A 23,220-nucleotide genomic window follows, 5' to 3' on the forward strand; every position below is an offset into this window, starting at 1 on the left:
TATTTACATTCCACCCTTCTCACCCCGAAGGGGACTCAGGGCGGATCACATTACACATATAAGACAAACATTCAATGCCATAACATAGAACACAGACAGAGACAGACGCAGGCATGGGTGGGCCTCGAACTCATGACCTCTTGGTCAGAGTGACTTGTTGCAGCTGGCTGCTAACCAGCCTGAGCCACAGCCCGGCCAGTGTTATGCTGTGTTTTATCTATGATGTATTTTTGTTATATTTTATTGTATGTTGTTTTGTATTTGTATTTGTATTCTTTGGAAACCGCCCTGAGTCCTGTCGGTATATAAATAAAGTATCGGGGAGATAGTATATAAATAAAGTATTATTATTTATATTATTATTATTATTATTGTTGTTGTTGTCATGCCTTTCTTTCATGAGGAGTCAGCCTCTCCCCTCCCGATATCTCCGCTGCCTGAGCACTAGGAGAGGCCTTCACAAGACCAGTCACTCCTGTTGCAATGGTGTAGTAACAGTTACAGGACTATATTTTAGTTCTACAGGTTGGGAATCATTGCTTTAGATCAGGGGTCCCCAAACTAAGGCCCGGGGGCTGGTTGCGGCCCTCCAAGGTCATTTACCTGGCCCCCGCCCTCAGTTTTATAATATAATATATTGTATATACATATAATATTGATAATAATATTATAATGTAATGCAATATAACACTAATAATAATACCATATAATAATATTAATTATATATTCTATATTACATATAATATTACTAATATTACAGTATAGTAGTATAGTTCAATCTAGTAATATATAATGCTAATATTGTGCTATACTAATAATATAATATATTGTATGTACATATAATTTGTAAGCCACTCTGAGTCCCCTTTGGGGTGAGAAGGGTGTGATACAAATGTAGTAAATAAATGCAGTAAATAAATAAATAGTAAATAAATACATTTTAGACTTAGGCTCGCCCAAAGTCTGAAATGACTTGAAGGCACACAACAACAACAACAACCCTAATTAACTTGACTATCTCATTGGCCAGAAGCAGGACCACACTTCCCATTGAAATCCTGATAAATGTATGTTGCTTAAAATTATTTTTATTTTTTAAATATTGTATTGTTCTTTCATTGTTGTTGTTGTTGTTTTTGCACTACAAATAAGACACGTGCAGTGTGCATCGGAATTTGTTTGTATTTTTTTTTTTCAAATGATAATCCGGCCCCTCAACAGTCTGAAGGATTGTAGACTGGCCCTCGGCTTAAAAAGTTTGAGGACCCCTGATATAGAATATATAATTAATATTATCATATGGTATTATTATTATTAGTGTTATATTGTATTATATTATAATATTATCAATATTATATGTATATACAATATATTATATTATAAAACTGAGGGTGGGGGCCAGGTAAATGACCTTGGAGGGCCGCATCCGGCCCCCGGGCCTTACTTTGGGGACCCCTGCTTTAGATGCTGGATGGCTCCCCGCAACTACTCTTGTTGCGAGGCAGAGACATCTGCCGGAGAAGACAGGTGACATATCCCACCTGGGCCACTTTTGGATATTCTTGCTTCAAGTGGAGACCGCACATTCCCTTTTCCCATTGTATACAAAAAGGTAAACAGTGCTCCGAGGGGCATGCCGGCAGGGGTCGCTGCTCACCTGCTGGTCAGACCGGACTCCGAAGCGGGGCCTCCTTTGAGGAAAGCGCTCCTCCCGGCTCTGTGCTGCTCCTGCAAAGGAAGGGGCAGAGAAGAGGGGCTCAGTGGGGCAGCCTGCTTTACCTCTGCCTCTCCAGACCAGCCTTTATACCAAGGGTCCCCAAACTAAGGCCCGGGGGCCGGATGCGGCCTGGCCCCCGCCCTCAGTTTTATAATATAATATTTTTATATCATTTTAAATAATATAATATATTGTATATAAATATAATATTGATAATAATATAATGTTATACAATATAATACTAATAATACCATATAATAATATTAATTATATGATATATATTACATATAATATTACAGTATAGTGGTATAGTTCAATATAGTAATATATAATGCTAATATTGTGCTATGCTAATAATATAATATATTGTATGTACATACAGCTGCTCTGAGTCCCCTTCGAGGTGAGAAGGGCGGGATATAAATGTAATAAATAAATGTAGTAAATGAATAAATAAATAAATAATTTTAGACTTAGGCTCGCCCAAAGTCTGAAATGACTTGAAGGCACACAACAACAACAATCCTAATTAACTTGACTATCTCATTGGCCAGAAGCAGGCCCACACTTCCCATTGAAATCCTGATAGGTTTAGGTTGGTTACAATTGTTTTCATTGTTGTTGTTGTTGTTTTGCACTACAAATAAGACATGTGCAGTGTGCATAGGAATTTGTTTGTCTTTTTTCCTCCAAATGATAATTCGGCCCCTCCACAGTCTGAAGGATTGTGAACCGGCCCTCTGCTTTAAAAGTTTGAGGACCCCTGCTTTACACCATGCAAGGGCAAACTTGGGCACTCCTTTTAGGTGTTTTGGACTGCAACTCCCACCATTCCTCGCAGCCTCAGGCCCCTTCCTTTTCCCCCTCCGCCGCTTAAGCGGCGGAGGGGGAAAAGGAAGGGGCCTGAGGCTGCGAGGAATGGTGGGAGTTGCAGTCCAAAACATCTACAAGGAGGGCCCAAGTTTGCCCTTGCCTGTTCTAGAATCCTTTTATACCTCAATGGAAGGCGTCCCGTGAAAGCCGTTGTCCGACTTGCCCTCGGCCACCAAGTCCTCCTCGTCCTCCTCCCCGTTGAGGCTGCTGTCGATGTAGTCCACCTGATCCAGGTCTCCGCCGTCAACTGCGTTTCGGAAGAGAAGGACTTGCACTCAGGACCCCTCCCCACCCAGACAGGCTTGTGCTGCCTCCCCCAGCCCCGGCTCCTCACCTGCCCCATTGCGCCGCTCCTTCAGCTGCCTGGGGTCCCGGGCCAGCTCCGCGATGCGGAAGGAGAGGTCCGAGAACTCGTCTGCGGACTGAGAGGCAAAGCAAAGGAAAGGAGTCAGGCTCCGGAGAATATGGACAAAAGCCTTTCAACCTGGGGTTGCCCGTTCTTAGAATCACAAATATAGAGGAGGTAAACACGGGTTGTGTCTGTTAAATCACAGTAATATTGTGCATATATATCCAGCAAAATATTAATACACAGCAGTGTAGTATTTCTAAAATAGATATTACAGGATTAAATTCTCACAAATATGTGTACATATAGCAAAACAGTTTGAGTTTAATTCACTCTACTGCTTAAAGCATATAGTGCAGGGATAAGCTTTTACTCATATATATACAGTAGAGTCTCACTTATCCAACATAAACCGGCCAGCAGAACGTTGGATAAGCAAATATGTTGGATAATAAGGAGAGATTAAGGAGAAGCCTATTAAACAGCAAATTAGGTTATGATTTTACAAATTAAGCACCAAAACATCATGTTATGCAACAAATTGGACAGAAAAAGTAATTCAATACACAGTAATGCTACGTAGTAATTACTGTATTTACGAATTTCGCACCAAAATATCACGATGTATTGAAAACATTGACTACAAAAATGCGTTGGATAATCCAGAATGTTGGATAAGTGAGACTCTACTGTATGTACAAGTAACAAAATAGTTAGAGTTCAATTCATTCTTTTGCGTCTTTCTATAACAATACTAGCTGTGCCCGGCCACGCGTTGCTGTGGCGAAGTCTGGTGGTCTGGGAAATAAAGTATTGAGGAATTGGTGGTAGTTAAGGTCAAGGGTAAAGGTTTTCCCCAGACATTAAGTCCAGTCGTGTCTGACTCTGGAGGTTGGTGCTCATCTCCATTTCTAAGCCGAAGAGCCGGCGTTGTCCGTAGACTCCTCCAAGGTCATGTGGGATGACTACATGGAGCGGCGTTACCTTCCCGCCGGAGCAGTACCTATTGATGCACTCACATTTGCATGTTTTCGAACTTCTGGGTTGGCAGAAGCTGGGGCTAACAGTGGGGGCTCTCTCCGCTCCCCCAATTCAAACCTGTGGCCTTTCGGTCCAGAAGTTCAGCAGCTCAGCACTTTAACACGCTGCGCCATCAGGGGATATTATTTCCTAAAGGTTGTGAATATACAATATTTCTGATTGGTTTTTTTTGTTTGTTGGAGGCAAGTATGAATGCTGCAATTAGGAAAAATGATTAGGATGTAATGGCCTTGCAGCTTTAAAGCCTGGCTGTTTCCTCCCTGAGTGAATTTTTTGTTGGGAGGTGTTAGCTGGCCCTGATTGTTTCCTGTCTGGAATTCCCTTGTTTTCAGAGTGGTGTTGTTTGCGATATTTTATGTGCTTCTACTGTCTGTGGCCCTGAGAAAACAGGATTTGCCAGACTTTGATGATGGGAATACTTTGTTGGGAGGTGTTAGCTGGCCCCGATTGTTTCCTGTGTGGAATTCCCCTGTTTATTTACTGTCCTGGTTTTAGGGATTATATTGTTCTGCATTATTCTATCCCAGTAATTATTTCATATTAAAGAAGAATCTCACTTTTCCAACATTCGCTTATACAATGTTCTGGATTATCCAACGCAGTCTGCCTTTTCATAATCAATGTTTTTGTAGTCAGTGTTTTAAATTCATTGTGATATTTTAGTGGTAAATTTGTAAATACAGTACAGTAGAGTCTCACTTATCCAACATAAACGGGCCGGCAGAACGTTGGATAAGCGAATATGTTGGATAATGAGGAATTAAGGATAACCCTATTAAACATCAAATTAAGTTATGATTTTACAAATTAAGCACCAAAACATCATGTTAGACAACAAATTTGTCAGAAAAAGTAGTTCAGTACACAGTAATGCTATATAGTAATTACTGTATTTATGAATTTAGCACCAAAATATCACGATATATTGAAAGCATTGACTACAAAAATGTGTTGGATAATCCAGAACGTTGGATAAGCGAGGCTTGGATAAGTGAGACTCTACTGTAAATACTACATAGCATTACTGCGTATGGAACTACTTTTTCTGTCAAATTTGTTGTATAATATGATGTTTTGGTGCTTAATTTGTATAACGATTACCTAATTTGATGTTTAATTGGCTTTTCCTGAATCCCTTCTTATTATCCAACATATTCACTTATCCTGCCGGCCTGTTTACGTTGGATAAGTGAGACTCTACTGTATATTGATAATCTTAAATTATCTGCTTAGAACTGGATTATATGAGGCCCCTTCTTCACAGCTGTATAAAATGCACACTGAAGTGGATTATATGGCAGTGTGGAGTCAAGATAATCCAGTGCAAAGCAGATAATATAAGATTATAAATGGGTTATATAGCTGTGTGGAAGGGCCTTGAGTCTACACTGCCATATAATCCAGTGCAAATTAGATAATCTGTGGAAGACGTCTAAGTGAGGCCTAAATCTGCCTGTCCCCTAACTGAAACCTGGCTGTCCCTTGGTTGCTAGGCAACCAAGTGGGCAGAGATTAGCCCTCTAAACTGGCAGCAATTGGATAAAAAAATTATTGCTCTCCCTCTAATTAGGACTTTATTTTTCTTTTCTTTTTTGTTGTATCAACCTTGAGGCGTGGATGATGGGTTGTGTTGTCAAATTTTGAGGTTGGGGGGCCTGTACTTTTGTTGTTTTGTGAATTGCCGTGATGCCATCACTCTTTTATATATATAGATTATAGTTGCGCAGTATGCTGCAAGTAGTTGTCTTCTTTTGCTTTCCTGCATATGAAGAGGAGGTTATGATTTTGGCTTAGAATCACAAAGCCATCCAAGTCCAACCCTTCCGCCAGGCAGGGAAAGACCGCCTTCCCAGTTCTGGGGGTCAAAGGAGGGGTGGGAGACCCCAAACCGAGCCTCCTTCCCCAGCACCTTGAGAAGTTTTGCCATGTTCGGGGCCTTCACTGTACCTCATTCCCTGACCAGCGCTTGCTCCCGCTGTCCACGCTGTTGAAGCCCGAGTCCAGGCCGCCGTATTGCCGCACAGGGTAGAAGTCGTCCGGGAGGCTGCAGGGAGGAGGAGAAAGGAGTATAGAATGGGGAGAAGAGCATAGAGGATAGCAATGGGAAGGAAGCATAACAAGGGGAGAGGAGTATAGCAGTGGGAGATGAACACAGCAGTGGGAGAGGATAGCAATGGGAAAAGAGCATGACAATGGGAGAGGAAAACAGCCGTGGGAGAAGAGCACAGCAAGGGGAGAGGAGGAAAGCAATGGGAAGGAAGCATAACAAGGGGAGAGGAGTATAGCAGTGGAAGACGAGCAAAGCAATGGGAGAGGAGCATAGAAAGGGGGGAGAAGCACAGCAATGGGACAGGATAAACAATGGGAAAGGATCATGGCAATGGGAGAGAAGGAAAGCAATGGGATAGGAGCACAGCAATGGGAGAGAAGCACAGAAAGGGCATAAAAGTATAGCAATGGGAAAGGAGAATGGTAATGGGAGAGGAGCAGAGCAAGGGGAGAGGAAGATAGCAATGGGAAGGAAGCATAACAATGGGAGAGGAACATAGCAGTGGGAGACAAACACAGCAATGGGAGAGGATAGTAATGGGAAAAGAGCATGACAATGGGAGAGGAGCACAGAAAGGGGAGAAGCATGACAATGGAAGAGGAGCATAGCAATGGGAGTGGAGCATGGTAATGGGAGAAGGAGGAAAGAGGAGGAAAGCAATGGTAAGGAAGCATAGCAATGGGAAAAGAGAACAGTAATAGGAGAGGAGTACAGCAATGGGAGAAAAGCACAGCAATTGAAGGGGAGCATATGGAAGGGGAGAACAGCAATGGGAGAGATAGCAATGGTAAAGAAGAATGGTAATGGGAGAGGAGCACAGCAATAGGGGAAGAGCATAGCAATGGAAGAGGAGAATAGCAACAGGAGGGTTTTGTCCTCCCCAAAGACCCATTCCCTCCGGCAAAGCAGCACCCCCTCCCCCTGGCCAAGCCTCTTGCAGCCAAGGCAAGCCCCTCACCAGGTCCCAAAGGCGGTGGGGCGGCTCCCGCGGGCGAATTCCGCCAGGTCTGGCCGTCCCTTGCTGCAGGCCTCGATGTGGAGGTATTTGAAGATGTGGATCTTGCCTTTCAGGCAAATCTAGAGGGGAGACAGAGGTCCGTCAACGCTTGAAAGCCCCTCCAGGTGGACTAAAACCATCTCGTGCCCCCTCCTTTGCACAAAACTCAAAAAGTGAAGCTTGTGACATCCAAATGCCCCCTGGACTACCTTTGACCCAGGTGCCATGACCTATGACGTGGCCAGGCTGCCCAGGTAGGGTCAGGATTAGGAGGGACTTTTGAGGCAGAAGGAAGAATAGGATGTGGTGGTTAATGCAGTGTGAGTAGTATATGTGGAGCCCCGGTGGCAAAGTGTGTTAAAGTATATAGGTTGTAGTTATGTTAGTAGTAAGCTTGATGAAGGTTGTTGAGGGACAGATGGTGCTTTGGAGAGTGTGTTGGAGAACTGCTGCTGCAAGGACGAAGGAGCTGTAAAGTTTGTATATTTGTATATTGCTGCAACTAAAGTAAAGCCTTCCTGCTTATTTGGAAAAGAATCATCTCTGTGTGTACAGTAGAGTCTCACTTATCCAACACTTGCTTATCCAACGTTCTGGATTATCCAACGCATTTTTATAGTCAATGTTTTCAATACATCATGATATTTTGGTGCTAAATTCGTAAATACAGTAATTACTACATAGCATTATTGCGTATTGAACTACGTTTTCTGTCAAATTTGTTGTCTAACATGATGTTTTGGTGCTTAATTTGTAAAATCATAACCTAATGTGATGTTGAATAGGCTTTTCCTTAATCTCTCCTTATTATCCAACATATTTGCTTATCCAACGTTCTGCCCACCCGTTTATGTTGGATAAGTGAGACTCTACTGTATATATTCTGTATATCCTTTGTACATGGCTGCAACAAAGCAGAAGGAAAAGCCTTCCTGTTTACTATTTGGAAAAGGACAATAAAGTCTCTGCGTGTTTTGTTGTTGTTGTTGTTGAGTAGAAGTCCGGTACAACGGTGCTTTTGGAGACCCGGTTCCTTGAGAGGAACTAATAAGAGCCACTTCCACCAGAACAGGAGTTTCATGACTGCACTGAACCCCTGACACCGATGACAGGGCTGACGGGAGGCACGGTGGGGGGCATGCAGAGGGTGGGCACTCCGTCCGTACCTGTGCAGGTGGGCACTGCAGGGGGTTGTTCTCCAGGAGGATGGACTGCAGGTGCCGGAGGTGGCGGAAGCAGACGGGAATGCGGGTGACGCGGTTGCAGGAGAAGTCCAGCCGCACCAGGGGCAGCTCAGCCAGCTCTGGGAGGGAGGAGGAGACACCACAGTTAGGGCGGATCGAGGGGCAAGGGGGGAAGCCCCCCGCCCGGGAGGAGACTGACCTTCCGGCAGGCAGCTGATCTGGTTCTTCCGGAGGTTGAGGTCCCGGAGCGACTCCAGGCCACCGACACTGGACGGGAGGGACTGCAGCTCATTGCTGCTAACATCCTGTGGGGAAGAGCCAAGGAGGAAGGGGTTGAAAGAGAGAGACCCCTCCCCACAAATAGCCAGGTGGGGAAGGAGGAAGAGCCTGGCACTGACCAGGAGGAAAAAGGCATTTGGGGAGGGGGTGAAAAGGGGCAGCCATGTTAACCACTGGTGGGGTCTGAGAATCATAGCATCATACAATAAGAGAGCTGGAAGAGACCACATGGGCCATCTAGTCCAACATCATGCAATGCACAAAAGCACCATCAAATCAGCCCTGGACAGATGGCCATCCACTCTCCATTTAAAAGCATCCAAGGAAGGAGCTTCCATGGGACTCCAAGGTGTTGTGGTCATCTCTGAGCAGTTAGACTCAATTCAACCCTCTCTGGGGGAGATTCCACCAAAAATCAGCAGAGTAGCAAAAGCAAAAGCTTTCAAATGCAGCAGTTACTTACACGGGGCGAGCAAAGAGAAGCCTTTGACCATTTAGGATTGCAATGGACTGCAGAGTCTCAGAAAAAGTTCAAAAAGTATTTATTCAGGTAAAAAGAACTCCATTGTAGATAGAAAGGCTTGGGAGCTGTCTAGTCTACTCTAGACTGGTTTCTAAGGAGAAAATAAGAAAGGAAAAATAACAAACATCTAAATAGTTACATCTTGCCTGGAGAGATGGCGGGATGCTTCTTGTTAGCTAGAAGAACAAAGGGAGAAGAGAGAACCAACATGGTTCCAACCTCATGGTCCAGTTTATTGGGGCCATAAAGACATTCTGACCAATGAGAAGTTAGTGTCCCTGGAGATTCGCAGTTCTACTAACTTCAAAGTAAGGGATGTGACGTACACAGGAGAGAGTGAAACACAGTAAAGCCTGTCTAGGCATGCTTTGGAAACAGGGAAAGGATTCCCTCAATCTAACTCTATCCTCTATCTAACTACATTTGGACTTGAGTAGTCTAGGATGATTCCCAACACGAGGCAGAGAGTTCCACTGCTGCACAGTCAGGAAGTTTTTCCTAATGTTCAGCTGGAATCTCCATTCCTGTCATTTGAACCCATGGCTCTGATTCCTAGTTTCCAGGGCAGCAGAAAACAAGCTGCTCCCTTTTTCTTAGGGCATCATTTCACATATTTATACATGGCTCTCATATCTCCTCTCAGCTTCTCTTCTGCAGGCTCTTTCCCAGATAATTATTTATTTATTTGTGACATTTATATCCCGCCGTTCTCACTCAGAAGGGGACTCAGGGCGACTTACAAATTATATGTACATACAATATATTGTATTATTAGCACAGCACAGTACAAGCATTATATATTACTATATTGTGCTATACCACTATACTGCAATATTATTAGTAATAGTACATGTAATGGATAATATACAATTATAATAGTGCATTATATTATGATATTATTATCAATATTATATGTATATACAATATATTATATTATTAATACAGCAGAATATTAGTATTATATATTTTATATTGTTATATTGACAAAGGAGACATTGGAGATATTCCCATTTCTCTAATATTGCTCTCTAGGTCTACTTCTGATTCTTTCGTTTTCTCTTCCTTTGATTTAACTACTGTCTTTAAAGCAGGCATGAGCCAACTTCAGTCCTCCTTCAGGTGTTTTAGGCTTCAGCTGCCACAATTCCTAACATCCTACCGGCCTATGCCTTGCTTTATTTATTTATTTACAGTATTTCTATTCCGAAGGGGACTCAGGGCGGATCACATTATACACACATAGGGCAAACATTCAATGCCCATAAACACATCGAACCGAGACAGAGACAGACAGATGCGGAGGCAATTTAACCTTCTCCTGAGGGGATGTTTGATTCTGGCCACAGGGGAGAGCAGCTGCTTCATCATCCACTCTGACCGCACTTCCTCATTCCAATGTCGTAAATTAGTTAAACTTGCCTCCCCACTTTTATAAGTGGTACCTTATTTCCTACTTGATAGATGCAACTATCTTTCGGGTTGCTAGGTCAGCAATGAGCAGGGGCTATTTTTTATTTTTTATTGACGGGTGAACTCATCACCTCATGGTCAGAGTGATTTATTGCAGCAGGCTGCTCACCAGCCTGCGCCACAGCCCGGCCCCTGCGCCACAGCCTGGCTTTAAAGCTTTCCCTTATGACACCAGGCTTTCAACCACTCCAGGATGCCACAGGACAAGGCTGAGGGCAAAGAGGGAGCCGGCTTGTCCCCGCACAAACACACGCGCACACACCCCTTAGGCCCAGGCTCACCAGCTGGCGCAGGCTCCGGAGGGCCCCGATGTCTTCTGGGAGGGAGGCCAGCTTGTTGTTGCTGGCGATGAGGACCTTGAGGGGCAGGCGGCAGACGCAGGAGGGCAGGGAGGACAACTGGTTCCGGCTGCAGGGAAGGAGAAGGAGGAGGAAGGGAACTGAGCCCAGAAAGGATGGAGAGAGGAGCGGCCTGGGTAAGAGGAGCTCCCCTCCATCTTCTCTGACGGGAGAGGGATGGAAGTGGAAGAGCATCCACACCTGCGTATTGGGAGACACCACGTGGATGCTCTTCCACTGTGCTGCAGACCTAAGGCCCTTTCTTTCCTTAGTAAGTAAGTAAGTAAGTAAAAGTTTATTTGTATACCGCCCTCTCTCCCAAAAGGGACTCAGGGCGGTTTCCAATATAAAATCAGCATAAAACATTGCACAATAAAACACTGAAAACACTATAAAACGCTATAAGAATTAGAAACGAAAACAAAACATAACAATTGACTAAAACAATCACATAAGCAGAAGGAATATAATCACTCAAATAACATGAATCCGCAAAGAAAGAGGGGAAAAAAAAAGACCACTGGGATGGAGGAGAGGATGGCCTGGAGGGACCACTAGAACTAAAATGCAATGTGATATTCTCAGATGCTTTGGGGCAGAGGAATAAAGTGCAGTGTTTCGAGTCAAAGAGGTGGCCTGTGCAACTACTATAGCTATGGGCTCGGTTATCCAAAGGCGCAGCGGAAGAGCCAGGTTTTAAGCAGCTTTTTGAAGGAAGCCAGGGTGGGTGCTTGCCGGATCTCCTCCGGAAGGGAATTCCAGATCCGGGGAGCAACAATAGAAAAGGCCTGCTCCCTCGTCCCCGCCAACCGAGCCTGGGATGGTGGCGGGAGCGAAAGAAGTGCCCTACCGGATGAACGAAGAGGACGAGTGGTTCATAGCGGGAGATGCGGTCACAAAGGTAGGCGGGTCCCAACCGTTTAGGGTTTTATAGGTAAGAACCTGCACCTTGAATTGGGACCGGAAAATAATCGGTAGCCAGTGGAGCTCCTTGAACAGGGGAGTAGATCTCTTCCTGTAGTTTGCTCCAGTTAACAACCTGGTAGGCGCACGTTGGACTAACTGAAGTTTCTGGGCCGTCTTCAGGGGCAACCCCACGTAGAGCGCATTGCAATAATCCAGTCTAGAGGTGACTAAGGCGTGGACCACCGTGGCCAAGTCAGACTTAGGCCGATGTAACTCAAAGTGTTCTGCTTCCTTATGTGTATTTGTGGTATTTTGACAATGTGTATGTGTTTTAAATATTCTGTAACCCACCTCAAATCACAAGGAGAGGTGGGAAAGAAATAAAATTATTATTATTATTATTATTATTATTATTGGCCACTTCACCCTTCTTCCCCAAAATAGTCTGTGCTTTATGACCCACAAGGCTTCTCTCTGCCTCCAAAGGCCTGAAGTAGCAGAAACTGACAAACTATCTGCTTTGATTATAGAAAAATCATTAGTGATATCTATCTATCTATCTATCTATCTATCTATCTATCTATCTATCTATCTATCTTTATATAATGTACATACCATATATACTCAAATATAAGCCTAGTTTTTTAGCCCTTTTTTAGGACTGAAAAAAACCCTCCTTGGCTTATACTTGGGTGAGGGTCCTGGTGGGCTTATATTCAGGTCGGCTTATACTCAAGTATGTATGGAACATTTATTATTTTTCTCTATTATTATTGGTATTGTTACATTTATTATTTTACTCTATTGATTATTAATACAGTTATTATTTTACTCTATTATTGTTGTTACTTTTACATTTATTTTACTCTATTTTTATTATTATTACAGCATTTATTACTTTTACTCTATTGATTATTACATTTATTATTTTACTGCATTTATTATTATTATTATTATTACATTTATTATTTCACTCTATCATTATTAAAAGGGCACATAAGCACATTTACATTGAAGATGCGAATAATGATTTAATCAGAGTCTGATCGTAAATTACAATTTTATGTAAATATTCAAAAAACATTTAATCTACTGATGCCTCAATTAATGTAATTTTATTAGTATCTATTTTTATTTCTGATATTTACCACGCTCGGCTTATACTGGAGTCAATGTTTTTCCAGCTTTTTTGTGGTAAAATCAGGTGGGTCGGCTTATACTTGAAAATATACTGTATATTTGGAAAGTTCGCAATAAAAATTACCAGGCCTGATATAGAGACCCGAGAGTCAGCATCAGGGACTCTTCTGTTGTTGTTGTTGTTGTTGTTGTTGTTGTTATATCAGAGGCATAAGTAAACTTCAGCCTTCCAGGTGTTTGGGACTCCAACTCCCACCATTCCTAACAGCCTCAGGCCCCTTCCTTTTGCCCCCCAGCCGCTTAAGCGGCTGGGGGGCAAAAGGAAAGGGCCTGAGGCTGTTAGGAATGGTGGGAGTTGGAGTCCCAAACACCTGGAGGGTCAAAGTTTGCCCAGTCCTGATCGATATAGCACTAGTATCTATCCATCCCTGGCATGTAGCCTTACCTGAGGTTCAGGTAGGTGAGGGCCTGGAGGTTGGCGATGGCGGCCGGGATGCTGCGCAGGCAGTTGTGGTACAGGCTCAGCCCTTCCAGGGACATCAAGTGGCAGGCATCCTCCGGCACCTCCGCAAAACGGTTCCGGGACAGGTCTGCCAAGGAGCAAAGAAGGGGAGGACACGCATTTATATTCCATTCCAATGAGTTACCGAAATAGCATCTTTTCTCCCCCAAAGGAGCGGAAATGCCGCCTCTCAAAGCGGGCCGAAAACAAAACCAGACATTATGTCAATTCTTATTATTCCACTTCGTAAACAAAAAAACCAGTGCAAAAGTGCAGCCAGAAATGGATCTTCCAGGGAGAGGTCGGCATATGCTGCCCATCCAGGAATAATAATAATAATAATAATAATAATAATAATAATAATAATAATAATAATAATAATATGTCCTGGCAGAGTATGTAAAGTGAAGTGAAGAACCTGCTTTGATTGAAGTCAAAAATCAGAAACTCCTCAAAGCACAGCAGACAAAAAACCAGTACAAGAAAACCGCACTACAAACTAGAGCTGACAGCTGGCACAACAAAACATTGCATGGAAACATCCTTGACAAAATTGAAGGAAAAGCTGATAATGATAATAATAATAATACCAGTACAAGAAAACCGCACTACAAACTAGAGCTGACAGCTGGCACAACAAAACATTGCATGGAAACATCCTTGACAAAATTGAAGGAATAGCTGATAATGATAATAATAATAATACCAGTACAAGAAAGCCGCACTACAAAATAGAGCTGACAGCTGGCACAGCAAAACACTGCATGGAAAGTTCCTTGACAAAATTGAAGGAAAAGCTGATAAGGAGAAGACCTGGCTCTGGCTCACGAATGGGACCCTGAAGAAGGAGACAGAAGGCCTGATCCTTGCAGCCCAGGAGCAAGACATCAGGACAAAGGCAATTAATAATAATAATAATAATAATAATAATAATAGAAGACCTGGCTCTGGCTCACGAATGGGACCCTGAAGGAGGAGACAGAAGGCCTGATCCTTGCAGCCCAGGAGCAAGCCATCAGGACAAAGGCAATTAATAATAATAATAATAATAATAATAATAATAATAATAATAGAAGACCTGGCTCTGGCTCATGAATGGGACCCTGAAGAAGGAGACAGAAGGCCTGATCCTTGCAGCCCAGGAGCAAGCCATCAGGACAAAGGCAATTAATAATAATAATAATAATAATAATAATAATAATAATAATAATAATAATAGAAGACCTGGCTCTGGCTCACGAATGGGACCCTGAAGGAGGAGACAGAAGGCCTGATCCTTGCAGCCCAGGAGCAAGACATCAGGACAAAGGCAATTCAGGCCAAGATCGAAAAATCTGCTGATGACCCAAAATGCAGACTGTGCAAGGAAACCGACGAAACCATGGATCATCTCCTCAGCTGTTGTAAGAAAATCGCACAGACAGACTACAAACAGAGGCACAACTATGCGGCCCAAATGATTCATTGGAACTTATGCCTCAAGTCCCACCTCCCAGCAGCAAAGAACTGGTGGGATCACAAACCTGCAAAAGTATTGGAAAATGAGCACGCAAAGATACTGTGGGACTTCTGGATCCAGACTGACAAAGTTTTGGAACACAACACACCAGACATCACAGTTGTGGAAAAGAACAAAGTTTGGATCATTGATGTCGCCATCCCAGGTGACAGTCGCATTGACGAAAAACAACAGGAAAAACTCAGCCGCTATCAGGACCTCAAGACTGAACTTCAAAGACTCTGGCAGAAACCAGTGCAGGTGGTCCCGGTGGTGATGGGCACACTGGGTGCCGTGTCAAAAGATCTCAGCCGGCATTTGGAAACAATAGACATTGACAAAATCACGATCTGCCAACTGCAAAAGGCCACCCTGCTGGGATCTGCAGGCATTATCCGAAAATGCATCACACAGTCCTAGACACTTGGGAAGTGTTTGACTTGTGATTCTGTGATACGAAATCCAGCATATCTATCTTGTTTGCTGTGTCATAATAAAATAATAACAATACTTTATTTTTCTATCCCGCCACCATCTCCCCAAAGGCACTCGGGGCGGCTAACATGGGGCCAAGCCCAAAGAAAAACAAGGTGTAAACAAGTTAAAATAAAAAGCAAAACAATAAAACAACAATGAAGGTATAATAATCAAAATAAACAGATTCAAGCACAATTATACAAGAATTATACAATTATACATGCATTTGTTTTGCATTTTTCTTGCATCGCTCTTTGCTTTGAGGGGCATCCTTTTTGGGGGGGGCTGTTGGAATGAGGCTCTGAAGGCCGCCCCTCCCTCTGAAAGAGTGTCTGCTCAGAAGATGTTTTGGAAGCAAAAAGAGGAGGAGGAGAGGCTAAATTTAGCATCAGCAGTGTCCAAGTTGGCAGGAAGGAAAGAGGGTCCAGCCACATCCACCTCTTGCTGCAATTGCTCAACTAGGAAAGAGGCCAAGGGGTTCCCTCCCCAGGGACAGAAATCACCACCTGAGGGTCTCCCCAAAGGTAGCACAGGTATCGCCCCCACTTTAAGCCTTTCAAGAGACTTGACATAATTGACCTGTTAGTACTCTTGAATTACAATAGAAATGTTTGCAAGCTTTGTTATTTACCAGGGCTATCCAGAAAGTAGATTACGTTTTGGAATTAAAAATGAACAAACTATAGGAGAAAACATTTACCATATGCAGTTGAAAGCCACACCCAAATACCACTTCTCAACATAGTCGCCATTCGAATTTAGGCGCTTATCATAGTGATAAAAGAGTTTGGAAAGTCCTTCCCCACCAAACTTTGCTGCTTGGCTTGCGTCCTCAACCAGGCGGGCGTCCCTTCCCGCGGCTGTGCATGTACATGTGCTCAACTTTCCCCCATGCTCGTCCTGGATCGCTCTTCTAAGGTTTTGCAAGAAGCACACCTTTCCTGTCCCAAAAACCGTCGCCATAACCTTCCTTGCAAGCATTTGCAAAACAGAAGAGTGAGGACTGGTCGAGGACGCAAGCCAAGCGGCAAAGTTTGGTGGGGAAGGACTTTCCAAGCTCTTTTATCGCTATGAGAAGTGCCTAGATTTCAATGGGGACTATCTTGAGAAGTGGTATTTGGGTCTGGCTTTCAACTGCATATGGTAAATGTTTTCTCCTATACTTTGTTCATTTTTAATTCCAAAACGTAATCTATTTTCTGGATAGCCCTCGTAGATATTTCCTATACATACATATATATACAGTGTTCCCTCACTACTTTGCGGTTCGCTTTTTGCGGATTCGCTGTTTCACCGTTTTTCAATAAACTCTAATAAGAATATTATAAATCATAAAAAATTACAATTTACAGCCTAAGGAAGGGAGGAAGGAGAAGCCAAAGGGAGAGAAAAGGAGCCCAAGTGGCAGGAGACTCAAAGCAGCTTAACATAAAACCATCTGCATACAATTTGAAATACACAAATATGCAAACATTAAAAGGGGATTAAATATAAACAGCCTGAAAAAAATCCCTTTTCATGTCAGGAGCGACTTGAGAAACTGCAAGTCGCTTCTGGTGTGAAAGAATTGGCCGCCTGCAAGGACGTTGCCCAGGGGATGTTGCCTGGATGTTTGATGTTTTACCATCCTTGTGGGAGGCTTCTCTCATGTTCCCGCATGGGGAGCTAGAGCTGACAGGGGGAGCTCACCCACTCTCCCCAGATTTGAACCGCTGACCTGTCGGCACAAAGGTTTAACCCATGGCGCCACCAGAGCGCCATTCATTCCCAGTTAAAAACCATTAAACATATTCAAAAAACACAGCACCCCCTGAATTGATCTTAAAAACCTTCTTCTTTAAAAAGCTTGCCTGAATAGAAAGGTTTTTAGCCTGATTTATATGGCAGTAAGTGAAAATTAAATAAAAAGATATTAAACAAAGAAACCAATTAGAATAATTAAGCATGTGTGTTGTCGAAGGCTTTCATGGCCGGGATCACAGGGTTGATGTATGTCTTTTGGGCTGTGTGCTCATGTTCCAGAAGTATTCTCTCCTGACGTTTCGCCCACATCTATGGCAGGCATCCTCAGAAGTTGTGAGGTATGGAGAAACTAAGCAAGGAATGTTTATATATATCTGTGGGAAGAACTCTTGTCAGTTGGAAGCCAGCTTAAATGTTCCAGTTAATCACCCTAATTTGTATTGAATGGCTACATGAAAATGAACAAAATCTGGCTACTAGTATTAAAAAAACTCAAAAATCAGAACAGTAAATAAGAAGCAACACTCTGAGACATGGGAACTAGGGGCAGTTAACAAAGAATGCCCCCAGGCAGTAGATGTAGCCCTTCAATGCAAATTAGGGTGATTAACTGGAACATTTACGCTAGCTTCCAACTAACAAGAGTTCTTCCCTCACCCTGGACTTCCCACAGATATATATAAACATTCCTTGCTTAGTTTTCTCCATACCTCACAACCTCTGAGGATGCCTGCCATAGATGTGGGCAAAACGTCAGGAGAGAATACTTCTGGAACATGGCCACACAGCCCGAAAGACATACAACAACCCTATAATTAAGCATATTTTTAAAAATGTGAAGACCTGGCACAGACAATGGCCTCAGTGTCCCTGGATGGTCAGCCACTATTGTTGACAGACTGTTGTGTGTGTGTTTGTTTGTGGCTGGCACGGTTCCACTGTCTACCAGGCCCTGGGAGTCCTCACCCCCCCCCCACCCCAGCCTACATTTGCATATTGGGGACAAAGGGAATCCTGCCCTAATGCATGCATGCATGCCCCTTCTCTCTTGCCTTCACCTGTTTGCTAGATCTCTGTAACTTTAGGGGCTTGCGCTTGTCTCCATGCAGAGCTCACTACCCTCTTTTTCAAAAAAGTCTTTTAATACTTTATAGAACAGAAAAACTGTATTGTCATTAAAGATCGTACAACAAAATTAAAAGCCATTCCCAATCTATAGATATAAAAGGGTAATGGAATCACGGCACTGGACACAACAACTAAACTAAATGCCCCACAACCTCAAAAATTGACAGCACAACTTCTCATCTACGTCTCTACGTTCATACAACAAAAAGGAAAAAAAAAATAAAGTCCTAGCCACAGCAACACGTGGCCGGGCACAGCTAGTCACATTATATATGTAGAATTACAAAACAAAGCACCCATCCTCCCACATTGCTATTGCACAAGAACACATCAGCGTGAAACCAGAGTTCCATATAGTCACAGCTCAGGGATAAAAGCTGTTGTGACTCAGCTGGAGCCTCAAGAGTGACTCTGACGGGGATTATGGGATTCAGGTCCAAGATGATGGGATTCAGGTTCAAGATGACTCTGATGGGAATTATGGGATTCAGGTTCAGAGTGTTCCTGCTGTGGAAGATGAGGAACAGGGAGGCTTTCCCAAGGCAGGGGATGGTGTGGATGATGCTGAAGCTAGCCAGGTGCAAATTGACTCAGGAAGGGAGGACAGCTCCCAGTCTGATAACATACAGACAGACGTTAACGCTGACGAGCTGTTTGGCCTTGACCAAACAGAACCTTTAGATCGATTCAGGGTTCGCAGAAGTGTCAGAATAGCAAACAAGAGGGAGGTCAGAGGCCAAAGAAATGCTTTCATGCTATGCAAGGGGTATTAAAAGAGTGTGCTGAGAGAGAAACCTTTGTCAAAGCAACTTCTCGTTCGAGTCAAGAAGCAAGCTCTTGCTTTCCCGGATTCCCTATTTATGGCTACTGTTTTCTTGGATTATTCTTTATAGCCTTGCTTTACAACAATCTTTTGGAACTTTACTTTTGGCTTTTTAAGAACTATTTATTTCCTATTTCCTAATAAACTACAAAACACTTCAACCTGTGTGCAGCCTGGTGTATTTAGCAAGGTGAAGCTAACCTGAGGTGCGACAAAAGCTCTCTCTCATCCTATTTATTCCATCCATCATCATGTATTGTCTTGCCAGATGGTAGTAATTTTAAAAAAAAAAAGATTATCCAGGGTGAGATGGATCCTGAAGAATATTCTGAACTTTCTTAAGGCAGTGGGAATTATAAAGTTCTTCCAAAGTGGCGAGAGGGAACTCTCTGGCGCGCCTTCCTATCTGCCGCTGTGCCATGAGCCAACCATATGCAACAGATGCAATAGGTTAGAACATTCTCTATAGCACAGCTGGAGAAAGTCACCAGCAGTCTTTCATTCAATTGTTGGTGCCGTAAAAGTCTCTGCTAATAATACATTCTTTGCTGGGCCGTCTTAAACAACCCATTTCTCTTTGAGAAGGGAGCATCACCAGGCCTCTCTCTCACGCAGAGAGGAACATGCATGTCGGCATCAGTGACTCTTCCACCAAAGTTAGGGCACTTTATTTTTGTCCATCTACTCTTTCATTTGAGATGTAAGTATCACATGCAACAATAGAAGTGTTTACCTTTTTTAAAGCAATACCAGAGACTCCTGCATGCTTTCTCTCCTGTTCTCTACCAGTATTTACTCGAACCTAACGTGCCATTGAATCTAATTGCGCACCTCAATTTTCAAAAACGTGAAACCACAAAAAGTATTTGCTGTTGAATTTAACGCGCAGCAGCAAAAGTGTGCTTTTTGTAATTTGGTGTAAAAAAAGGTGTGTATTACAATTGCTGCCTGTTTAGAATTCTTTCTTTAAATACAAAAATGTTAGGACACTAAAGCTTCTATCTATTGAAAGAAAAACCTCGGGGTGCATCTATGCTGCAGAATGAATGCACTTTAATTGTCTTGCTTCAATGTTATGGAATCATGGGGGCTGTAGCTTGACAAAGGATGCAGAAGCCTCACCAAACTACAAATCCCGGCACTGCATAGTATTGAGTTATTGCAACTTACTGTATATACTCAAGTATAAGCCTAGTTTTTCAGCCCTTTTTTAGGACTGAAAAAAAACCTCCTCGGGTCCTGGTGGGCTTATATTCAGGTCGGCTTATACTCAAGTATATATGGTATATTTATTATTTTTCTCTATTATTATTGGTATTGTTACATTTATTATTTTACTCTATTAATTATTATTACATTTATTATTTTACTCTATTGTTGTTGTTACTTTTACATTTATTTTACTCTATTTTTATTTTTATTAATACATTTATTATTTTACTCTATTATTACATTTATTATTTTACTGCATTTATTATTATTACATTTATTATTTCACTCTATTATTATTAAAAGGATACATAAGCACATTTACATTGAAGAAGATGAAAATAATGATTTAATCAGAGTTGGACAGTCATATCTTAAATGACAGTTTGATGTAAAGGTTCAAAAACATTTAAACTACTGATGCCTCAATTAATGTAATTTTATTGGTATCTCGGCTTATACTGGAGTCAATGTTTTCCCAGTTTTTTTGTGGTAAAATTAGGTGCCTCGGCTTATATTTGGGTCAGTTTATACTCGAGTATATACGGTAATTACTTTGATGTCCCTCAAAGAGGAGCTCTAAGTGCAGTTCCCGAAACAGCTTCTCTTTTGGCTTTGGCTCAGTACTAAGATTACCGTATTACGCAAACCTAATGCATACCCTCATTCTGGCAAGGTCATTTAGCCAAATAAGGCATGCTTTAGATCAGGGGTCCCCAAACTAAGGCCCGGGGGCCGGATGCGGCCCATCAAAGCCATTTATCCGGCCCCCACAGCACATGGGAAGAAGGGGGTTGTGCTAAATGACCCAATGGTCTCCTTCTTCTCTTACAACCCTTATTATTATTATTAATTGAAATACAACAAGATGAGTCCACAGCAGACATTCTGCTGGCTGTTGTACTGGATCACATGCCGGACACTTCCCAAGTGTCTAGGACTGTGTGATGTATCGGGGAATAATGCATGCAGATCCCAGTAAGGTGGCCTTCTGCATCTGGCAGGTGGTAATTTTGTCAGCACCGATTGTGTTTAAGTGCAGGCCAAGGCCTTTAGGCACTGCACCCAATGTGCCGATCACCACTGGGACCACCTTGACTGGCTTGTACCAGAGTCTTTGTAATTCGATCTTTAAATCCTCATATCGTGTCAGCTTTTCCAGTTGTTTCTCCTCAATCCTGCTGTCACCTGGGATTGCAACATCGACAATCCATACTTTGTTTTTAACCCGATTGTGAGGTCAGGAGTATTGTGTTCCAAAACCCTGTGTTGTTGTTGTTATTATTATTATTATTATTATTATTATTATTATTATTAACACTGAGGCTGGGTGGCCATCTGTCAGGGATGCTTTGCTTGTGCTTTTGGTGCACAGAGGTGGAAGGGGGTTGGACTAAATGGCCCAAGGGGTCTCTTCCAACCCTCTTTATTATTATTATTATTATTATTATTATTATTATTATTATTATTATTATTACTATTATTAACATTGAGGCTGGGTGGCCATCTGTCAGGGGTGCTTTGCTTGTGCTTTTGGTGCACAGAGGCAGAAGGGGGTTGGACTAAATGGCCCAAGGGGTCTCTTCCAACCCTCATTATTATTATTATTATTATTATTATTATTACTATTATTAACATTGAGGCTGGGTGGCCATCTGTCAGGGGTGCTTTGCTTGTGCTTTCAGTGCACAAAGGCAGAAGGGGATTGGACTCAATGGCCCAAAGGGTCTCTTCCAGCCCTCTTTATTATTAATTAATTAATTAATTAATTAATTAATTAATTAATTATTGCTCAGTGGCCAACTATAGTCTGGCCCTCCAACAGTCCAAAGGATTGTGAACTGGCCCCCTGTTTAAAAAGTTTGGGGACCCCTGCTTTAGATTCTGGGAAATATGGAATATGTTGTACTCTGCTAAAGATACTAAATATCCTGTCATTCAGATCATGGAGGTGGGACAATGGGCAGCGAGGCAGGATTTCCAAAAAGGTTCCTTGACTCCTGAGCAGCCTTTGGAAGGAGCTGAAAGACCCTTCCGATCTCTCTCACACATGCAGACTTGCTCTGTGCCAAAGAGACACGCCAGCGAAGCCGATGGAAAATGTGATGGAGGGGAGGACAAGGAAATAAAACAACTCCTGAATTTGGTTCTGGTCTCCATCGATGCCACATTCCTAGGCTGTCTGAAGTGAATCCATTTTTGCAAAGTTGATGCAACTCTTTCAAACAAATGCACTTTCCTACAAAATACCCACAAAGAAAATCCAACCAATGCTACGGTCAGCGAAGGACAAGAGGGATCCTCTCTCCTCTGCAGGAGTCTACCGGATGCCATGCAGCTGCGGACAAGTCTACAGAGGGAACTCCAAACGCAGCATTGCCCAAACACGAGTCAAATGATAATAATATAATAATAATTTTATTCTTATACCCCTCCCCATCTCCCCGAAGGGACTCGGGGTGGTTTAGATGGGGCCAAGCCCGAACAGAACAATAAAAAAAAAACCAATAAAACCAATCAATCAGACAATAAAAGCAAGACATAAAAAACCACATACAAGATAAAGTGTTAAAATCATGGATTGGGTTCAAAGAATCTAGGCCAAAGTGCTAAAAGTGCAAATATATCATGTCATCATGAAAAGGGTGGTTACTCAGCTATGATGGCTATAAATTGCCATTATAATACTGGGGAAGTAAATAATAATAATAATAAATAATAATAATAATAAACTTTATTTATACCCCGCCACCATCTCCCCAGCTGGGACTCGGGGCGGCTACATGGGGCCATGCCCAGAACAATCTATATATATAAAAGAGTGATGGCATCACGGCAGTGGACAAAACAACAAAAGTAAACACCCCACAACCTCGAAAATTGACAGCACAACCCCTCATCCATGCCTCTAGGTTGATACAACAAAAAGAAAAGAAAAATAAAGTCCTAATTAGAGGGAGAGGAATAATTGTT

The 23,220-nt window shown here is 42.6% G+C and overlaps 1 protein-coding gene across 2 annotated transcripts in view; it reads right to left on the bottom strand.

The window, feature by feature from the left end:
* Window positions 1–23,220, bottom strand: part of lrch4 (leucine rich repeats and calponin homology domain containing 4) — a 67,548-nt gene that overhangs the window by 15,462 nt on the left and 28,866 nt on the right. For both annotated transcript variants that reach the window (XM_062957332.1, XM_062957330.1), the window contains exons 2-10: window positions 13,313–13,457; window positions 10,765–10,891; window positions 8,411–8,516; window positions 8,194–8,330; window positions 6,989–7,107; window positions 5,928–6,024; window positions 2,925–3,012; window positions 2,713–2,837; window positions 1,658–1,728 (exon numbers count right to left, since the gene is read on the bottom strand). In XM_062957332.1, the coding sequence (XP_062813402.1) occupies window positions 1,658–1,728; window positions 2,713–2,837; window positions 2,925–3,012; window positions 5,928–6,024; window positions 6,989–7,107; window positions 8,194–8,330; window positions 8,411–8,516; window positions 10,765–10,891; window positions 13,313–13,457 (1,015 nt within the window). The remainder of the gene's footprint in view (window positions 1–1,657; window positions 1,729–2,712; window positions 2,838–2,924; window positions 3,013–5,927; window positions 6,025–6,988; window positions 7,108–8,193; window positions 8,331–8,410; window positions 8,517–10,764; window positions 10,892–13,312; window positions 13,458–23,220) is intronic.

This window comes from Anolis carolinensis, chromosome 6 (genome assembly GCF_035594765.1).
Source record: "Anolis carolinensis isolate JA03-04 chromosome 6, rAnoCar3.1.pri, whole genome shotgun sequence".
Taxonomy (NCBI): domain Eukaryota; kingdom Metazoa; phylum Chordata; class Lepidosauria; order Squamata; family Dactyloidae; genus Anolis; species Anolis carolinensis.